The 19,826-nt window shown below is 37.6% G+C and overlaps 1 protein-coding gene across 1 annotated transcript in view; it reads left to right on the top strand.

The window, feature by feature from the left end:
• The window catches only part of PIP4P2 (phosphatidylinositol-4,5-bisphosphate 4-phosphatase 2), a 49,283-nt gene extending 44,773 nt beyond the window's left edge, over positions 1 to 4,510 (top strand). The window contains exons 6-7 of the mRNA XM_081496862.1: positions 1,851 to 1,941; positions 2,587 to 4,510. Of these exons, the coding sequence (XP_081352988.1) occupies positions 1,851 to 1,941; positions 2,587 to 2,730 (235 nt within the window). The 3' untranslated portion in view covers positions 2,731 to 4,510. The remainder of the gene's footprint in view (positions 1 to 1,850; positions 1,942 to 2,586) is intronic.
• Positions 4,511 to 19,826: the final 15,316 nt, after the last annotated feature.

The following is a 19,826-nucleotide window of genomic DNA, read 5'->3' as shown; positions in this document are numbered from 1 at the left end:
ACTGTTAATACTAACAAATTTGGAGAAACAAAATAGAATTGAACTGACATATTGAAGAACAAAAACACATAACATGGGAGTGGAGTATTTGGAGTTCAAGCTTTCTAAGATCCTTGCATTTTTTGGGAAGATAGATTTTTCAAATGATTTTAGTTTTTAAAAGGTATACATATTAAAATTTAAGTTCCACTGCTAATTTGATAGACATATACATCATTAAAATTCAAAATCAGTTCAATTCAGTTGCTCAGTCGTGTCCGACTCTTTGCAATCCCATGAACCGCAGCACACCAGGCCTCCCTGTCCGTCACTAACTCCCTAAGTCCACCCAAACCCATGCCCATCAAGTCGGTGATGCCATCCAGCCATCTCATCCTCTGTCGTCCCCTTCTCCTCCTGCCCCCAATCTTTCCCAGCATCAGGGTCTTTTCCAATGAGTCAGCTCTTCGCATCAGGTGGCCAAAGTATTGGAGTTTCAGCTTCAACATCAGTCCTTCCAATGAACAGCCAGGACTGATCTCCTTTAGGATGGACTGATTGGATCTCCTTGCAGTCCAAGGGACTCTCAAGAGTCTTCTCCAACACCACAGTTCAAAAGCATCAATTCTTCGACACGTAGCTTTCTTCACCGTCCAACTCTCACATCCATACATGACCACTGGAAAAACCATAGCCTTGACTAGATGGACCTTTGTTGGCAAAGTAATGTCTCTGCTTTTTAATATGCTATCTAGATTGGCCATAACTTTCCTTCCAAAGAGTAAGCATCTTTTAATTTCATGGATGCAGTCACCATCTGCAGTGATTTTGGAGCCCAGAAAAATAAAGTCAGCCACTGTTTCCACTGTTTCCCCATCTATCTGCCATGAAGTGATGGGACCGGATGCCATGATCATAGTTTTCTGAATGTTGAGCTTTAAGCCAACTTTTTCACTCTCCACTTTCACTTTCATCAAGAGGCTCTTTAGTTCTTCTTCACTTTCTGCTATAAGGGTGGTGTCAAAATAGTAGGTAGCAAATGAAATAAGAGTGTCAGAGTCAATCCAAAAGAAATCTAGAAAAGGGGATGGGAGGGCAAAGAAAATAGAGAGTATAAAACCAAAATAAGAAGAAATAATCAACGTATATTAGTTGTCAGAATATATATAAACTTAATAAAATTTGTGAGAAATTATCAGACTAGATTTAAGCACATCTATATGCAGTTTGAAGAAGAAACACATAAAATATGAGAACATAGAATAAAAGTAAAAGGTGAAACCGTGAAACACTAACCAAAAGGAAAGGTATACCAGGCAACACTAACCAACAGTAAAATAGCAATAATAATACTAATTAAAATCATTGTTGACTATTGTGGGTTTTTGTGGATATTGTCAATGACCAAGACTTGAATTTTGTTTAAAACCACAAGAATTCACACACAAACTCACTAATTATGATTTAGATAACTCATTAAAAATATCATTCTTTTTTATTATTTTTATTTTGGTTGTACAGACTTTCTCTAATTGCACTGTGTAGGCTTCTATTGTTGCAGTTTGCTGGCCTCTCTAGTTCTGGCTTGAGGGCTTAATTGCCCTGCGGTACGTGGGTTCTTAGTTCCCTAACCAGGGATTGAACCCACTTCCTCTGCATTGAAAAGTGAATTCTAAACCACTGGACCACCAGGGAAGTCCCCCAAAATATCATTCTTACTATGCACGTTCTTGTCTCTCAAGTTGAAGAAATAAATGGAAGTATTACTAAATGGAAGTGTGACTAAAGCCATAGATTAGTACTCACAAAGATGATATGGAGAACCTTCGTGTAAATACTTAATATTCTTTTTTGTTCTCATGAATTTACAGTTCTTCAGTGGGTAGCGCACTTCCTCGAAGACGCTGCTGTGTATATATTACCATCGGAATGATATGTATTTTCATTGGAATTGGATTAACTGTGAGTATTACTCTATTCGTTGTTAGAATTCTTTCCTCTTAACTTGATCAGAAGTAAATGGTGAGGTTTGGAACAACTTTCATTGATCCGTAAAGAACCTGCCTCCCTGACATACCAGACCAGAAGTTTCTGAAAAATTTTGAGCAGCCTGAAGGCAATCCATGGGCTTGTTCTCAGTGGAATTTGCCCGTCCAGGTGAAATCATGTCTTGGGATCCTTCTGAAGGTTCTTGATACTGGTAACTTTATCATCCATTTAACAAAAAGCCCATTTGTTTTTATTTAGTGCCAGAGCCAATTTTGCCATGGCCAGAGCTGAAGCAATACTCATTCAGCTACAATGGTCTAAAAAATATTCTCTTTATTCAAGTCAAACAAAGATTTATTATCAATACGGGGATGGCATCAGGGTTATAGATTAAATTCCTTTTAAATGTTTTAATGGAATTTTTGTTTATTTCATAAAATTTATAGTTAACATAACATGCTATGTCATTTTATGAAATTTTGCTCTGTCAGTGTTAGTCAACAAATGCAGCAACTCGTATTTTGTCATCTCGGGAATATGTTTCATAAAAATCACCAAAAAAGCCAACACAGATTCTCAGGTGCTAACCTTTCATTTTTATATTGCTTTTTATTTTAGGTTGGCACCCAAGATTTTGCAAGACGATTTCATGCAACCTATGTTTCTTGGGCAATTGCTTATCTCTTAGGTTTGGTCTGCCTTATCCGAGCTTGTTATTGGGGAGCCATAAGAGTGAGTTATCCAGAACACAGTTTTGCATAAGCTTATTTATGACTTTGTGATGCGGGTGAGAGTATCTAGCAGTTCTTGATAAGCTACTCTGGACATCTTTAAATCATTTACCTGATGGATTTCATTTTCATGTATGTATGAAGTTTTAAGACTTTGGGAGCCTTATATGAACAAACGTTTATTGTACTACATTATAGGCAAATTGTTTTGCTGCTGAGTTTTCAAGCTCCAAATAATAAAGCTTGATCTTCATGTTCTTTTACATCTCTTAAAGATATTTTTGATTTGTTCCCAAACATTACATATAACACCACGCTTTCATTATTTTTAAATCAATTATTCTATTACTTGCTGGTCTGTAAGTATTCCCAAGAAGTGTTTATAAATATTGCTGTAATAGCTTCATATTTATACTCACTTTTTAATTAAACAGTGTCACAATTGCTTGCTTTAAAATCTAAGCAATATGCATTTTGCTTGAACTGCTTATAGTAACTTTAACCTAAGATCATAGTGACATTGTTCAGGAAAAAAAAATGTTTAGTGTACCTTCAAAGACTTGTCATTCTTGTCAGATAAAGACCATTTCTAGATACTGTATGCTTGTTTTATGTTGTTTGTAGAAATAAATAATATTTTGGTAGTAATTTAAAAATATAAGAATAAAAATATTTATTTGTCCACCGTTGGAGATATGTTGGATAAATGTTTGTTCTCAAAGACCACAGGAGTTTTGTCTTTCATTTTTGTCATTGTTTGAAAATGTGCTAATTATAAAAGTTCTGGCCTAGATTTATGAAATTTAATATTAACCAGCTCTATGTATTCCTTTATGGAACTTGAAGAAAGTGTTTCACATAACATGTTGCATAATATTTAACCGTTTACAAAAATGTATCTGTATTAGGTTGTCCTCCTTTTCATTAGGTCACGGTTAACTTTTCTTATGGGCTGTGCGTGTGTGTTTTAGTCGCTCAGTCATGTCTGACTCTTTGCAACCCCGTGGACTGTAGCCTGCCAGACTCCTCTGTCAATGGAGTTCTTCAGGCAAGAATACTGGAGTGGGTTGCCATTCCCTTAATTTATGGAATACTTGGGGCTTCCCACATGGCACAGTGGTAAAGAATCTGCTTGCCAGTGCAGGAGATGCAAGAGACTTGGGTTCGATCCCTGGGTCGAGAAGATTCCCTGGAGGAGAAAGGGCAACCCATTCCAGTATTCTTGCCTGGAAAACTCCATGGACAGAGGAGCCTGGAGGTCTACAGTCCATGGGGTCACAAAGAGTCGGACACAACTGAGCACACACGCATGGAATACTAAAATGTGAAGGAAGCCTGTGACATTTTACACTGGCTCAAATATTAAGATTAGATGCTGTTACTTTTGTCATCCTTCTCAAAGATAGCTGGTCAAATGATTACCAAATTTATTCAAAATACATATCAAAGACAAAAAGCAATGTAGTTTTCTAGGAATTCACTAGAATTTTAAGAATCACCTCTTGCACTGCCCATCTTTGTAGTTTTAAAAAAGAAATTACTTAGCTGGAAGGTAATATTCTAAAGCTTTTGAAGTAGTACTGAATAGAATTAGACAATGAGGTGATCTGAGTAAATCAATTGGCTATTCCACGGAAAAGAATAATATTTTTAATTATTTGTGTTCCTGATTAGTATAGCAATGTACTCATCAGAGAGTTTGTGGCAAAATGCACATAAACTTCAAGGAGTAAATGATAAATGTATAAATGCACTAGCTCAGGATTATATGTATCTTTGAAAATACACTAATAAAGATTATTGTTCAAAAATTACCTTGTTCTATTCCATTAAAAAAAAGAGGTCTTTCCAAAGTTGCCTTGAGATCTTACTCTAAAGTTGTCATGTTCAAGAATGCATATGATGTTCCTTTATATAATATTCACTTATGTTTTTTCCAGTATTTCTCTGCTTTCAGTATTTAAACACAAAGATTTTTAATCCATTTGTAATATACTTGATGCTAGGTATGAAATAATTTTTTTTTTCCCAATGGTTTACTAGTTGTAGCAGCATTGTATTTTGAATAATACATTCTTTCTCCATTAACTTGAAACAACATTTATATCCTGTATGATCATATTCCTTTTGGAATATAACTCCATGATAGCAAGAAACTTGGTCTTATTTGTTGCTTTATTTCCAACATTTAGAACAATGCCTAGTGTGTATGTGTTCAATAGATGCTTGTTGCACAAGTGAATAAATGATTGAATGAATTGGTATGTTAAATTCCTATATACTGTGTATAGGTAAATATCTGTATAGACTTGTGCTAAGGAAAGACTTTCCAAGTAGAACCTCAAAGCAGATATTAATAAGAAATTCAACATCCATTTGTGATTTAAAAAAACCCTCTCAACAGTGTGGGTGTAGAGGGAACATACCTCAACATAAGAAAATCCATATGTGACAAGCCTACAGCAATATCATACCCAACAGTGAAAAGCTGAAAGCATTTCCTCAAAGATCAGGAAAAAGACAAGGTGTCCACTCTTGCCACTTTTATTCAACCTAGTATTGAAAGTCCTAGCTATGGCAGTCGGGGCTTCCGCCACCAGGTGGCGCTAGTGGTAAAGAATCCGCCTGCCAATGCAGGAAATGCAGGAGAGGTGGATATGATCCCAAGGCAGGGGAGATCACCTGGAGTAGGAAATGGCAACCCGCTCCAGTATTCTTCCTGGGACATTCCATGGACAGAAGACCCTGGCAGGCTACAGTCCATGGAGTTGCAATGAGTCGAATGTGACTGAGTGCGGACACACACACACACACACACACAGCTACAGCAATCAGATAAGGAAAAGAAATAAAAGGAATCCAAGTAAAACTGCCACTGTTTACCAATTATATGATACTATATATATAAATACAGAAAATGCTAAAGACACCACCAAAAAACTACTTAAACTAATAAATGAATTCAGTACCTTCCAGGGCAAAAGACGAATATATAGAAATCTGTTGAGTTGTATACACTATCAGAAAGAAAACCCCATTTTTGTAATGAATCATTTGTAAATGATCCATTTGCAATTGTATCAAAAAGAATAAAATACCCAGGACTAAATCTAATCAATATTTTACAAGAGGTGAAAGACTTACACTCATTAAGCTATGACATTAATGAAAGACATTGAAGACCACACAAACAAATGAAAAGATATGCCATCCTCATGTATTGGAAGAATTAATACTGCTAAAATAAGATTCAATGTAATCCCTATCAAAGCACCAATGGCATTTTTCACAGAACTAAGACAAATAATTCTAACATTTTACAGAAACACAAAAGACCTTGAATATCCAAAATAATTGTGAGAAAAAGGAACAAAACTGGAAATATTATGCTCCCCAATTTCAAACTGTACTACAAAGCTGCTGTAATCGAAACAGTATGCTGCCTGGCAACAAAACAAACATATTATCAATGGAATCAAGAATCAAGAGCCAAAAATAAATCCACACATATATGGTCAGCTAATCTACAACAAAGAAGGCAAGAACATACAATGGGTAAAGACAACCTTTTCAATAAATGGTGAACAGTTAGATGCAAAAGAATCAAACTGGACTACTTTCTCATACCACATACAAAAATAAAGTCAAAATGGATTAAAGACTTAAATGTAAGACCTGAAACCATAAAACTCCTAGAAGAAACATAGGCAGTATGTTCTCTTGAGTTGAGTCTTACCAATATTTTTTATGGATATGTCTCATCAGGCAAGGGAAACAAAGTCAAAAATAAACAAATGGGACCACATCAAGCTAAAGCTTTTTCTCAGCAGAGGAAACTATCAACAGAACAAAAGGCAGCCTACTGAATGGGAGAAGATCTTTGCAAACAATATACCTGATACTGGGTTAATATCCAAAATATACAAAAAGCTCATACTACTCAACATCAAAAAAAAAACAATTAAAAAGTGGGCTGAGGACCTGAATAGACATTTTTCAAAGAAGACATATAGATGGTCAACAGACACATGAGGAGATGCTCAGTATCACTAATATCAGGGAAATGCAAAGCAGAACTACAAGATACCAACTTACAGAATATTTATTATAAAAAAGATAACAAATAGCAAGTATTGGTGAGGATGTGGATCAAAGGGAATTACTTATCACTATTGGTGTGAATGCAAATAGGTACAGATAGATGGAACACAGTATTTAGGTTCCTCAAAAAACAAAAAATAGAACCACCATAGGAGGCTGCAATTTCATTTCTGTGAGTTTTTGTGAAGGAAACGAAAGCATTAGGTATATGTACCCCTATACTCAGTGTAGCATTATTTATGATAGCCAGGACATGGGTGCAGCCTACATGTCTATTAAAGGATGAATGGATAAAGAAGATGTGGCATTTATAGTAAATGGAATGTTACTGAAGTCTTGCCATTTGTGACAACACGCATAGACCTAGAGAGTATTATGCTAAGTGAAATAAATTAGAGAAATGCAAATACCATGTGATTTCACTTATATGTGAAGTCTAAAAAACAAAGCAAACAAAACAGAAGCAGATTCATTGATACAGAAAGCAAATAGGTAGGGTCTGAGGGAGATAACTGAAATAGATGAGAGAGATTAAGAGGTACGTACAGACTTTCAATTACAAAATAAATAAGCCACAGGGATGTAATGTATAACATAGGGAATATAATAAATCATGATCAATAACAATATAGGGCATATAATAAATAATATTTAATAACAATACAGTGATAGGTGGTAACTAGATTTTTTGTGGTGATCATTTCGTGGTGTATTAAAATATCAAATCATTATGTTGCATGCCTGAAATATATTGTAAGTCATTATAATACTTCAGTTTTTAAAAACTAATAGAAAAGATTAATAGCTCGTATGATTAAAAGAAAAAATCATAAGTAAATCCAAAAGACAAACTAGGGAAGATCTTTTAAAAATAGTATAAAGAATTAATCTTTTTGATATGAGACGGGACTAACGGCATGATTCAGTTCAGTTCGCTCAGTCGTGTCCAACTCTTTGCAATCCCATGAACCACAGCACGCCAGGCCTCCCTGTGCATCACCAACTCCCGGAGCTTACCCAAACTCATGTCCATTGAGTTGGTGATGCCATCCAACCATCTCATCCTCTGTCGCCCCCTTCTCCTCCTGCCTTCAATCTTTCCCATCATCAGGGTCTTTTTAAATGAATCAGCTCTTCGCATGAGGTGGCCAAAGTATTGGAGTTTCAGCTTCAACATCAGTCCTTCCAATGAACACCCAGGACTGATCTCCTTTAGGATGGACTGGTTGGATCTCCTTGCAGTCCAAGGGACTCTCAAGAGTCTTCTCCCACACCACAGTTCAAAAGCATCAATTCTTCAGTGCTCAGCTTTCTTTATAGTCCAACTCTCACACCCATACATAACTACTGGAAAAACCATAGCCTTGAATAGACGGATCTTTGTTGGCAAAGTAATGTCTCTGCTTTTTAATATGCTAAAGCCATTCAAAAAAGAAGAAATACGATAATTAATAAACATAATCTTTTACAAATTTGCTAACAGTCAAAGACTATATATTAAAAACTATATGAAAAAAATTTCATCTACCATAACAAAAGTAAAATAGAGCAGAAATATTGGAATAATCCTGCAGTTTTGAAGATATGGGAAAACACACATTCTTGGACCTAGGAATTCTGTCTCTTAAGAATTTATCCTAAAGGTGTTATGGATAAAATATTGAATATGTATGTACAACAATGTTTATCACATTTTTATTTATAATGGGGGTTAAAAAGAAGAAAATGTCTAAAAATTCAATCCTGTGGACTAGGGGAAATAAATTAGGATTTCCTAGGTGGCTCAGTGGTAAAGAATCTGCCGGCCAATGCAGGAGACCCCAGTTCAATCTCTGCAGCAGGAAGATTCCCTGGAGGAGAAAATGACAACCCACTGCAGTATTCTTGCCTGGGAAATCCCATGGACAGCGGAGGCTAGTGGGCTAGAGTCCATGGGGTCGCAAAGAGATGGACACGACTTAGTAACTGAGCATGCACAGGTGAAATAATTTATGGTGTATCTGTACTGCAAAACAACAAGTAGTAATTAAATTTTTCATCTGTTCAATTGGAATAGTTTATAAAATATTGTGAGACAAAATCAGGTCACAATATGTAGAGTATAATTCATTTCTTAAAAATAATTTTACCTATTATGTGTTGAAGAAACTAAGGATAATTAAACACTAAATGTAAGAATTCATTTTCTGTGTGTGATAAAAGATAACTGATTTTTACTCTATTTCTGTACTAGATTAATAGTTAGAAAGTCATAAGTTTCCTTCTGATAAACAGATAAGAATGCTAAGTGATGATCACATCAATATTTGTTACATTGTCATTTAGATTCTTAAAGAGTTAAGATAAATTTATTAAAATCCAAGCCAATGAATTTCATTCCTAAAGCCTTAAGTTTAAAATTAACACATTATATATTCAAGCTTAGTCTTATATGAATTATCATATATTTTTAATTAACCACATCCAAATTTATGACACCTTATACTAGTCTTATTTAAAATAGAACATGTCTTCCAGTGACTAGTACGGAAGTGGAACACAAAGTGCTGGGAAAACATTATTGAAAAGAATATAATACAGCCACTGCTCAGAAAAGGAAGGATTTATTTGCCCCTGTGCACCAAAGTAGCAAAAAAAAAGGCCTTAGTTCTTACTAAAGAGGGAAAAGATGGAACCATGGTCAGGTGTTTTTGAGCAAGTCGTTTGTGAGTATACATGTGTCAGTTTGGAAGAAAAGAAAGAATTCTAATGATATGTGGCAAGTACGGTGCTAGCTTCACAACATGTGCTGTTTAATATTCACAGGAATCCTAAGAAGCAAAGATTCTTGTTTCTCCTTTGCCAGAGGAAATCGAGGTGCCATTCCCATAGATCTGAAAAAGATTTTGTGCAGAACAGGCAACTGCAGACAACAAGCACTCCCCATTAATTCTGATGTTAGTTTTTCCTGGATCATACTCTGAGAAACATACTCTGTACTAAACCATGCTGAAAATGTACACAACACGTGTTCAGGTGTACTTTCTCTGGCATTCACATTTTCATATATAGAAAAAACCTTGATGGTATGTGAGTAGCAACTCATATAGGAGAAGACAATGGCACCCCACTCCAGTACTCTTGCCTGGAAAACCCCATGGACGGAGGAGTCTGGTAGGCTACAGTCCATGGGGTCTCGAAGAGTCGGACACGACTGAGCGACTTCACTTTCACTTTTCCCTTTCATGCACTGGAGAAGGAAATGGCAACCCACTCCAGTATTCTTGCCTGGAGAATCCCAGGGATGGGGGAACCTGGTGGGCTGCCGTCTATGGGGTCGCACAGAGTCGGACATGACTGAAGCAACTTAGCAGCAGCAGCAGCAGCAGCAGCAGCAACTCACATACAACTCGTTTCTTTTGCTTAGCTTTTATTTTTGATCAGCTATACTTGTGTTTCTATTCTATCATGAAACTGTAGCCATTTCCATGTTCATGGTTTGGAAAAATGACTATAAAATCTAAATTTGCATTTTTTCAGTATGGTTTCAGTGTACATGTACATGTTTATATAGTAAGCACTGAAGAAAAACCCCTAATGACATTAAGCTGCCTTACATATATTGATTTAATCTCCATGGTATAGTTATCATGATTCTAAGAAGTCAGAGAGGTTAAATAATTAAAGGTCACTCAGCTTATATGTGGGCATCCCCAGTGGTTTGTGGTGAAGAGTCTGCTCTCAATACAGGAGACACAAGTCCCATCCCTGGGTCTGCAAGAGCCCCTGGAGGAGGAAATGGCAACTCACTCCAGTATTCTTGCCTGAAAAATTCCATGGACAGAGGTGCCTGGCAGGCTACAGTCCAAATGGTCACAAAAAGCCAGAAATGGCTAAGAGACTGAGCTCAACACAGACAGCTCACATGTGATGGGGCAAGTTGAAATCAAACCGTCTGTCTGCCTCCAAAATTTGTCTGCTTTCCACTACAACTTGAGATTTCATTGTGCGTTGCTATGTAGAGAATCACTTCTGAATTTTGTGCCCCCTGCTGTTCACTGTGTGTAACTCATCTCTGGAAAGAAGAAAATACTTGTCCTACATATTTATTTCACAAAGAATAGAATACTATAGCTTAAACATATTTTTTACTTTATTATATCAAACTTTATTAATTCTATTTCATTTTATCTTAACAACACTTGTTGCTGTTGTACAGTTGCTAATTTGTACCTGCCCTTTTGAGACCCGATGAACTGCAGCACGCCAGGCTTCATTGTCCTTCAGTATTGCCCAGAGTTTGCTCAAATTCACGTCCATTGAGTAGGTGATACTATCTAACCATCTCATCCTCCATCACCTCCTTCTCTTTTTGCCATCAATCTTTTCCAGCGTTAGGGTCTTTTCCGATGAGTTGACTCTTCACATCAGGTGGCCAATATATTGGAGCTTCAACTTCAGCATCAGTCCTTCCAATGAAATAGTCAGGGCTGATTGCCTTTAGGATTGACTTGTTTGATTTTCTTGCAGTTCAAGGGACTCTCAAGAGCCTTCTCTAGCACCAAAGTTCGAAAGCACTCAGCCTTCTTTATGGTCCAACTCTCAGATCTGTTCATAATACTGAAAAAACACAGCTTTGACTATATGGACCTATGTTGGTGAAGTGATATCTCTGCTTTTTAATATGCTGTTTAGGTTTGTCAGAGCTTTCCTTCCAAAGAGCAAGCATCTTTTAATTTCATGGCTGCAGTCACTGTCCGCAGTGATTTTGGAGCCCAAGAAAATAAAGTCTGTCACTGTTTCCATTGTTTCCCCATCTATTTGCCAAGAAGTGATGGGACCAGATGCCATGATCTTAGTTTTTTGAATGTTGAGTTTTAAGCCAGCTTTTTCACTCTCCTCTTTCACCCTCATCAAGAAATTCTTTAGCTCCTCTTCACTTTCTGCCATTAGAGTGTATCTTCTGCATATCTGAGGCTGTTAATATTTCTCCCGGCAATCTTAATTCCAGCTTGTGATTCATCCAGCCTGGCATTTCACATGATGTACTGCGCATATAAGTTAAATAAGCAAGATGACAACATACAATGCTGTTGTATTCTTTTAAAAAAAAAATCCTGATATCATTTATTGGCACAAAAATTATTCAGATACAACATGGTGTCTAGACCTGGCTACATTTTATACTTTGGGAATTCAGTTTAATACTTCTTATTAAACTGCTCATAACTCCCAACATGTCCTAGAATTTTCTGTGTTCAGCACCTCCATGATAGAATTTCTGTACTCTAAGCCCTTGCTTTATTTTTTTTTAATTAGTTTATTTTCTTTTTTTTTTTTTTATAAATTTATTTATTTTAGTTGGGGGCTAATTACTTTACAATATTGTAATAGCTTTTGCCATACATTGACAAGAATCAGCCATGGGTGTACATGTTTTCCCCTTCCAGAACCCCCCTTCCACCTCCCTCCCCATCCTATCCCTCCAGGTCATCCTGGTGCACCAGCCCCGAGCACCCTGTATCATGCATTGAATCTGAACTGGCGATTCATTTCACATATGATAATTTACATGCTTCCATGCCATTCTCCCATATCATCCCGCCCTCACTCTGCCATATGACCCAGCAATCCCACTGCTGGGCATACACACTGAGGAAACCAGACTTGAAAGAGACATGTGTACCTCAATGTTCATCGCAGCACTGTTTATAATAGCCAGGACATGGAAGCAGCCTAGATGCCCATCAGCAGATGAATGGATAAGGAAGCTGTGGTACATATACACAATGGAATATTACTCAGCCATTAAAAAGAATACATTCGAATCAGTTCTAATGAGGTGGATGAAACTGGAGCCTATTATACAGAGTGAAGTAAGCCAGAAAGAAAAACACCAATACAGCATACTAACACATATATATGGTATTTAGTCAATCGGTAAAGATAACCCTATTGTATTCTTTCTTAATGTTGAACCCGTCAGTTGCCATATCCAATTCTAACTGTTGCTTATTGACCTGCATACAGATTTCTCAGGAGACAGGTAAAGTGGTCTGGTACTTCCATCTCTTTTAAGAATTTTCCACAGTTGTTGTGGTCCATACAGTCAAAGGCTTTAGAAGTAGAAGTAAATGTTTTTCTGGAACTCTTTTGCTTTCTCCATGATCCAATAAGGTTGGCAATTTGATCTCTGGTTCCTCTGCCTCTTCAATACTCAGCTTGTACACCTGGAAGTTCTTGGTTCATGTACTGCTGAAGTATAATTTGAAGGATTTTAAGCATAATCTTGCTAGCATGTGAAATGAGCACAGTTATATGGTAGTTTGAACTTTCTTCGACTTGTCCTTCTTTGGGATTGGAATGAAAACACCTTTTCCAGTCTCATAGCCACTGCTGTTTTCCATAGTTGCTGACAAATTGAGTGCAGCACCTTAACAGCATCATCTTTTAAGATTTGAAATAACTCAGCTGGAATTCCATCAACCTCCCCTAGCTTTGTTCATAGTAATGCTTCCTAAGGCCCACTTGACTTCACACTCCAGGATGTCTGGCTCTAGGTGAATTACCACACCATCGTGATTATCCTGGTCATTAAGACCTTTTTTGTATAGTACTTCTGTATATTCTTGCCACCTTTTCTTAATCTCTTCTGCTTTTGTTAGGTCCTTACCATTTCTATTCCATATCATGCCCATCCTTGCATGAAATTTTCCCTTGATATCTCCAATTTTCTTGAGATCTCTAGTCTTTACTATTCTATTGTTTTCCTTTATTTCTTTCCATTGTTCATTTAAGAAGATTTTCTTATTTCTCCTTGCTGTTCTCTGGAGCTCTGCACTCAATTTCATATTTATTTCTCTTTCTCCATTGCCTTTCTTTCTCAGCTTTCCTCAGCTATTTGTAAAGCCTCCTCAGACAATCACTTTCTTGCACTTTTCTCAGGGATGATTTTAGTCACTGCCTCCTGTAAAATGTTACAAACCTCTGTCCACAGTTCTTCAGGCACTCTGTCTACCAGATCTAACTCTTTGAATGTATTCATCACCTCCACTATATAATCATAAGAGATTTGATTTAGGTCATACCTAAATGGCCTAGTGGTTTTTCCTACACTCTTCAATTTAAGCCTGAATATTGCAATAAGCAGTTGATGATCCGAGCCGCAGTCAGCTCCAAGTCTTGTTTTTGCTGACTATATAGAGCTTCTCCATCTTTGGTTGCAAAGAGCATAATCAATCTGTTTTCAGCACTGACCATCTGATGATGTCCATGTGTAGAGTTCTCTTCTGGGTTGTTGGAAAAAGGTGTTTGTTATGACCAGTGTATTCTTTTAACAAAACTCTGTTAGCCTTTGCCCTGCTTCATTTTATATTCCAAAGCCAAACTTGTGAGTTACTCCAGGTTTCTCATGACTTCCTACTTTTGCATTCCCATCTTCTATGATGAAAAAGACATATTTAGTTTAGTTCTAGAAGGTGTTGTAAGTCTTCAAAGAACTAGTCAACTTCACCTTCTTCAACCTTAGAGGATGGGGCATAGACTTGAAATACTGTGATACTGAATAGTTTGCCTTGGAAACAAACCAAGATCTGTCATTTTTGAGGTTGCACCCAAGAACTGCACTTTGAACTCTTGTTGACCATGAGCCTACTCCATTTCTTCTAAGTGATTCTTGCCCCCAGTAGTAGACGTAGTGGTCATCTGAATTAAATTCACCCATTCTCATCCAGTTTAGTTCACTGATTCCTTAGATATTGATGTTCAGTCTTGCCATCTCCTGCTTGACCATGTCCAATTTACCTTAGTTCATGAACCTAACATTCCAAGGTGTTATGCAATATTGTTCTTTACAGCATAATCCTACTAATTTTTCTGTGATTTTGTTATTATAAAAAATAAAATAAATACATATAGTAAAAACCATATTACAGGAATATTACATATTAAATATATGAAAATTACATACAATGAGTTTTTATAGTTGTTTTATTTTTTTTAAATATTTATTTGGCTATGTTAAGTCTTAGTTGCAGCACATGGGATCTTTAATTGCAGTCTGCTAACTTAGTTGTGGTATGTAAATACTTATTTGTGGCATGTGGGAATCCAGTTCCCTGACCAGGAATCGAACCCAGGCCCCTTGCATTGGGAAAATGGAATGTTAGCTGCTGTACCACCAGGGAAGTCCCTATAATGAGTTTTTATTAAAATAAATTCTTTTTCTTGTAATGGCAGTTTATTTAAATGATTGTTAAATAGCTGCTGCTGCTGCTGCTAAGTCGCTTTAGTCATGTCCGACTCTGTGCGATCCCATAGACGGCAGCCCACCAGGCTCCCCCGTCCCTGGGATTCTCCAGGCAAGAACACTGGAGTGGGTTGCCATTTCCTTCTCCAATGCAGGAAAGTGAAAAGTGAAAGTGAAGTCGCTCAATCGTGTCCGACTCTTAGCGACCCCATGGACTGAAGCCTGCCAGGCTCCTCCGTCCATGGGATTTTCCAGGCAAGAGTACTGGAGTGGGGTGCTATTGCCTTCTCCACGTTAAATAGCACCAAATGGTAAGAAAAAAAAGGTTATTTTTTTTATATTTATTTTACATGCTCAGTTTCGAATTTAAATAAATACTAAGATTCTTTATGTTTGATAAATGTATATACATTTGATCCTAAGTTGGAATACCATGTGAAAAACAGGAAAAAAAAAAAAGCCTATTAAGTTTTCAGATAAGGCTAAAGATCTGAGTACAGTTTGTAATTTAACAAGAGTCTTTGATCTATCGCAAAGATAATCTTCAGTTTTTTTTAAGTGTAACTAAATATCATTTAAGGTAGTTTAGAGAATAGGAAGTGATCACAGGTTTTGCTCTTTTTAAATGTCTTATGCATATGTGTAATGTCTGGATATAGAACTACTTACTATAAGTTCCCAGTATTCAAATAATTTCTGAAAAACCTTGCCACAGTGTCTGTTATTCTACACCAAATATACCATTGACTTCAAGTATTTGGTATTTAAATAATCTTGAAGAAAATGCATTAAATTTTTATTAGTAATTAAGCCTTTATCAAGAGTAAGCTCAGGAGATTTGTAGATGAACTCCTCAGGTTATGCAATGCCTTATTTTTGGCACATCTGCTACACATGTGCTATATTATCCTACACATCTGCTATATTATTCCTTTCTTTAAAAGTTTCTCTCTGCCTACTGTCTGCTATCCACAGATCTTCTTTTACTCCCACATAATGCAGACTTCAGTACCAGTGTGGATGGCCTCTCTAGTACTCTGGTTTCAGAGAAGGCACTGGCGACCCACTCCAGTACTCTTGCCTGGAAAATCCCACAGACAGAGGAGCCTGGTAGGCTGCGGTCCATGGGGTCGCTGAGTCGGACACGACTGAGCGACTTCATTTTCACTTTTCACGCATTGGAGAAGGAAATGGCAACCCATTCCAGTGTTCTTGTCTAGAGAATCCCAGGGACTGGGGAGCCCGGTGGGCTGCCGTCTATGGGGTCGCAGAGTCGGACACGACTGATGCGACTTAGCAGCAGCAGCAGCAGCACTCTGGTCTGGACTCAGTTCTTTGACTCCCTCAAGTTCAATGACCTTTATCTCTGTTACACGTCTGCTATTTACCACTGTAGCTGCACTGTGGGTGCCGATACTTAGAACTACTCCATCTCCGAACTAATACTCAGATAGGCTCTGTCTAATCGTATGTGTCCTCTGTCCTTACAAAATTCTTTGTACTGCCATTCCTAAATATCACCTTTAACGCTTCCAATTTCTTGATTATTCCAGTCATCTGTATTTACCAGTGAATCCCATAGCCACAAAGATAAATGCCACTACATATTTTTGATCTTTACCTTCAATTACTCTTCAACATTGCTTACCTGTCTTCAGTTCTCTCTGCAAATTTCCCATATTTACCATTTGAAAACGTTAGTCCTAAGGCCCCTTACCACACTTTGCACAGCAGACTCCTTTCCTCTTACAGTGGTTGTTTCCTTAGTTCATCTGTTCTTCCCTTTGTTCCTTCCCTCCACCTACCCTCTAGATTCATCCCATTTCTCCTCAGGGAACTCACAATATTTTTTCATTAATTCTGCGATCCATCTGGCTGCCTAAATCAACAACTGGCATCACCATTTTAATTTTTCTTTCTCACACCCTCTACAATCCATTAGCTCTCCCTATTCCCTAAAGTGTGTGCACTTTTCTTCATGGCTCCTCCCCTATCTTAATTGTGGCTGTCATCAACTTTGCGTGTAAAAGTCTATTTGAACTGGTCCTCTGCTTCTGTTTTTGCCTTGCCTGCTGCCTGTACCTCTCCTCACTCCATTTTCCACATTAGTCACTTAGGTGATCATTTTCCATATACACGTAAGATCTTATCATACCCTACCTAAAGTCCTTCAGCATCTCTCCACATCCTTAGAAAGGGGATAAAAGGCTCTTTCCTTCCTCTGCCTAATATTGAACCACTACCCTAGCAGTGTCTCGTATTTTCTGTTTCTGCAGTACTGAATTACTGATTTTTGGTATTTCAATTCTATATGCTTCTGGACATGTCCTTCTGCCTGCAAGGAATATCCCTGTCTAACTTGGTAAACTCCTTTTTATCTCTGAAAATCCTGCTATGGCATTACCTCCCCTGTAAACCCTTCCATGATACATTCCTTCCTTACACCCACAAGCAGAATTATTTCTTTCCTCATACTACTTCTATTCCATGTAAATACTTCTGCTACATATACTACCTATATTTTACTTATTGATTTATACTCTTAAGACTATTGTTCTCTTCTTACTGCTAAACTTCATTTTTTTCTCACCTCAGGACATTAATACCTACACTTCCTTTTCCCTAAATACCTTTTTCCTATCCTACATCAGTATCCACTTCTAGCTTAGATGATTCCTTTTCAAAGACGAATTCCATCTTCAGTTGTACCATTCTAGTCAAGCTTTCTTTGCTTGCCTTTACACAGCCTCCTTTGGAGGTCACTGGCTTTTTGAGTCCCCTTTCTAAATACTTCTTTCTGGAATGGATGTGTTTCTTAATCAGCATCTTTTCTGAATGTTCTAATTTATCTTTAACATGTTGTATATGTTATTTCTGTATGGGTATACATTTTCTGTGTGTGTACATAAAAAAGCTCAACTTAAATATCCTTTTATAATCTTGTATTTACAAGTTCCAATCTGAATTCATCATTTCCCTCCCCAAAACTGTTCTACCTCTTGAGTTCCCTAGCTTATGTCATCACCACCTATTCACTTGTTCACCCAACTCAGAAACCCTTATAGGTTCTCTTCTTCACGCAGTCCTTCTGTCCAATCTGTCACAAAACTGTTGATTTCACTTCAGCAACATCTCTCAGATCTATCCCTTATACTTCATTACTTATCTCAGATATCATTATTTCTATTGGAGTTGAGAAATGGAGTATTTCTTGCCATAACAGTAAACAAAGATTGAGCCATGAGGGAAGTCCAAGGATGTCACAGTCATCAGCAATTCTGGCCTTCCAAATGTAAATTCCTGAGCCCTAACAGCACACAAGAATAATACCTGTGATGTGGCAGCCATCAGGCTGTAGCCACTCCCTATGGTGAGCTCTGAGGAAGTCAGGATGTGAAAAACACAGGATACTGGCCCCAGATAGCTGAGATGCATATGAAAGGAATGATTTCAGTGATCCCAGGCTCTTGCATCTTACCATATATAGAAAAGCACTAAATTCCTTAACTTGGGATATCTGATATTCTTTAATTCACAAAAATACTTCTGATGTTCAGACTATCTGCTCTTGGTTGCAAAGTTCTATATAACGACTCCTCCCCCACCCCAACTTCTCAGAGCAATTCTTCCAGGGCTACTTAAGATGCTGTCTCCTGGGCTTAAGTCCTAAAAAGTCCCACCAAATAAAACATAACTCTCAACTTTTAGAGTGTGACTATTTTTTAAGCTGACAGTTACTGCAAACACTCCTGAGGAAGACTTCTGTGGACTGTTTAATATGTCAACAAGTTGGCATTTGTCATTGGCGCTTGCCATCTACTTCTACAGGGATTAAATCATGTGCCGCTGCAGCTGCTGATCTTCAACAGCCTCTGAAGAAATTCAGGGTGGAAAGAAGAAATGAGGCACTCTATGCTCCAGGAAACTGGCAGGACAGATCTTTAGACATTCTCAGGGGTTGACCTTATGAGCCCAATTCTTCTATTTCCCCATATCTAGAAAAGCACTAAAATCCTTCACGGTGACGATTACTTCTCATGACTAGCAGAAGCTTCATGAGACCAGCAGAAACTTTCTACAAAAAAATATGTGCTTGATTGCATGCACATCCTTTTACCAATATCACATATATACTATCTTTCCTCCCTCCTTCTTTGGATCAGTTTCTCAGAGCTATCTGAGGTGCTGACTCTTAGACTGTAGTTCTCATATAGCCCCAAATAAAACTTCACTCGCAACTCCCATGTTACGCATTTTTCATCAACAAATGTTGCTATACCTTACACTCCCTCCTCCCAAATCTACCCTTCCTTGTGCTGTAAGAATGACCTTTCCAAACATTAAAAAGGTAAGCTATGAAAGATTCAAACAGAAAACTTGTTTTCTTTCTCCACTGCTGTTTCCCCCAGCTCCCAACTACTGCTTACTAGGCAAGCTTTCTTTTTTCCCTTTGAACCATCTCTTCTCGCCTTCCTCCCCCAGCCAGCCGCAACAAACCAAGCATAAGCTGCTTAGAAAACAGCTGACATTCCAAGCCTAAGAGTCAATTCAGGCATTCCTTGCACTATCCTCCCAACTTAAATCTATTCCAACACTTGGCACACACGGCCCACGGCCCACCAGATTGTGAGCCGGGTAATGACAGGAGTTTTCCTGTTCACCCGTGTTCTGCCTCCACGTCCCCTAGTAGAGTGAAAGGACCAAGAGGGGACTCTCAAAAACAATGGTGAAAAAATATGAGTGAAAAGACTAAAGGTGACGATTAAAAACAGAGGATTCGGATTCTGATGAAGTCGCTT

The sequence above is a fragment of the Giraffa tippelskirchi genome, chromosome 6 (assembly GCF_054371585.1).
Source record: "Giraffa tippelskirchi isolate mGirTip1 chromosome 6, T2T-mGirTip1v1.2.pri, whole genome shotgun sequence".
In the NCBI taxonomy this organism is placed as follows: Eukaryota; Metazoa; Chordata; class Mammalia; order Artiodactyla; family Giraffidae; genus Giraffa; species Giraffa tippelskirchi.
Note: the sequence above shows the minus strand (reverse complement) of the source record. Positions and strands in the feature narration are given on the sequence as shown.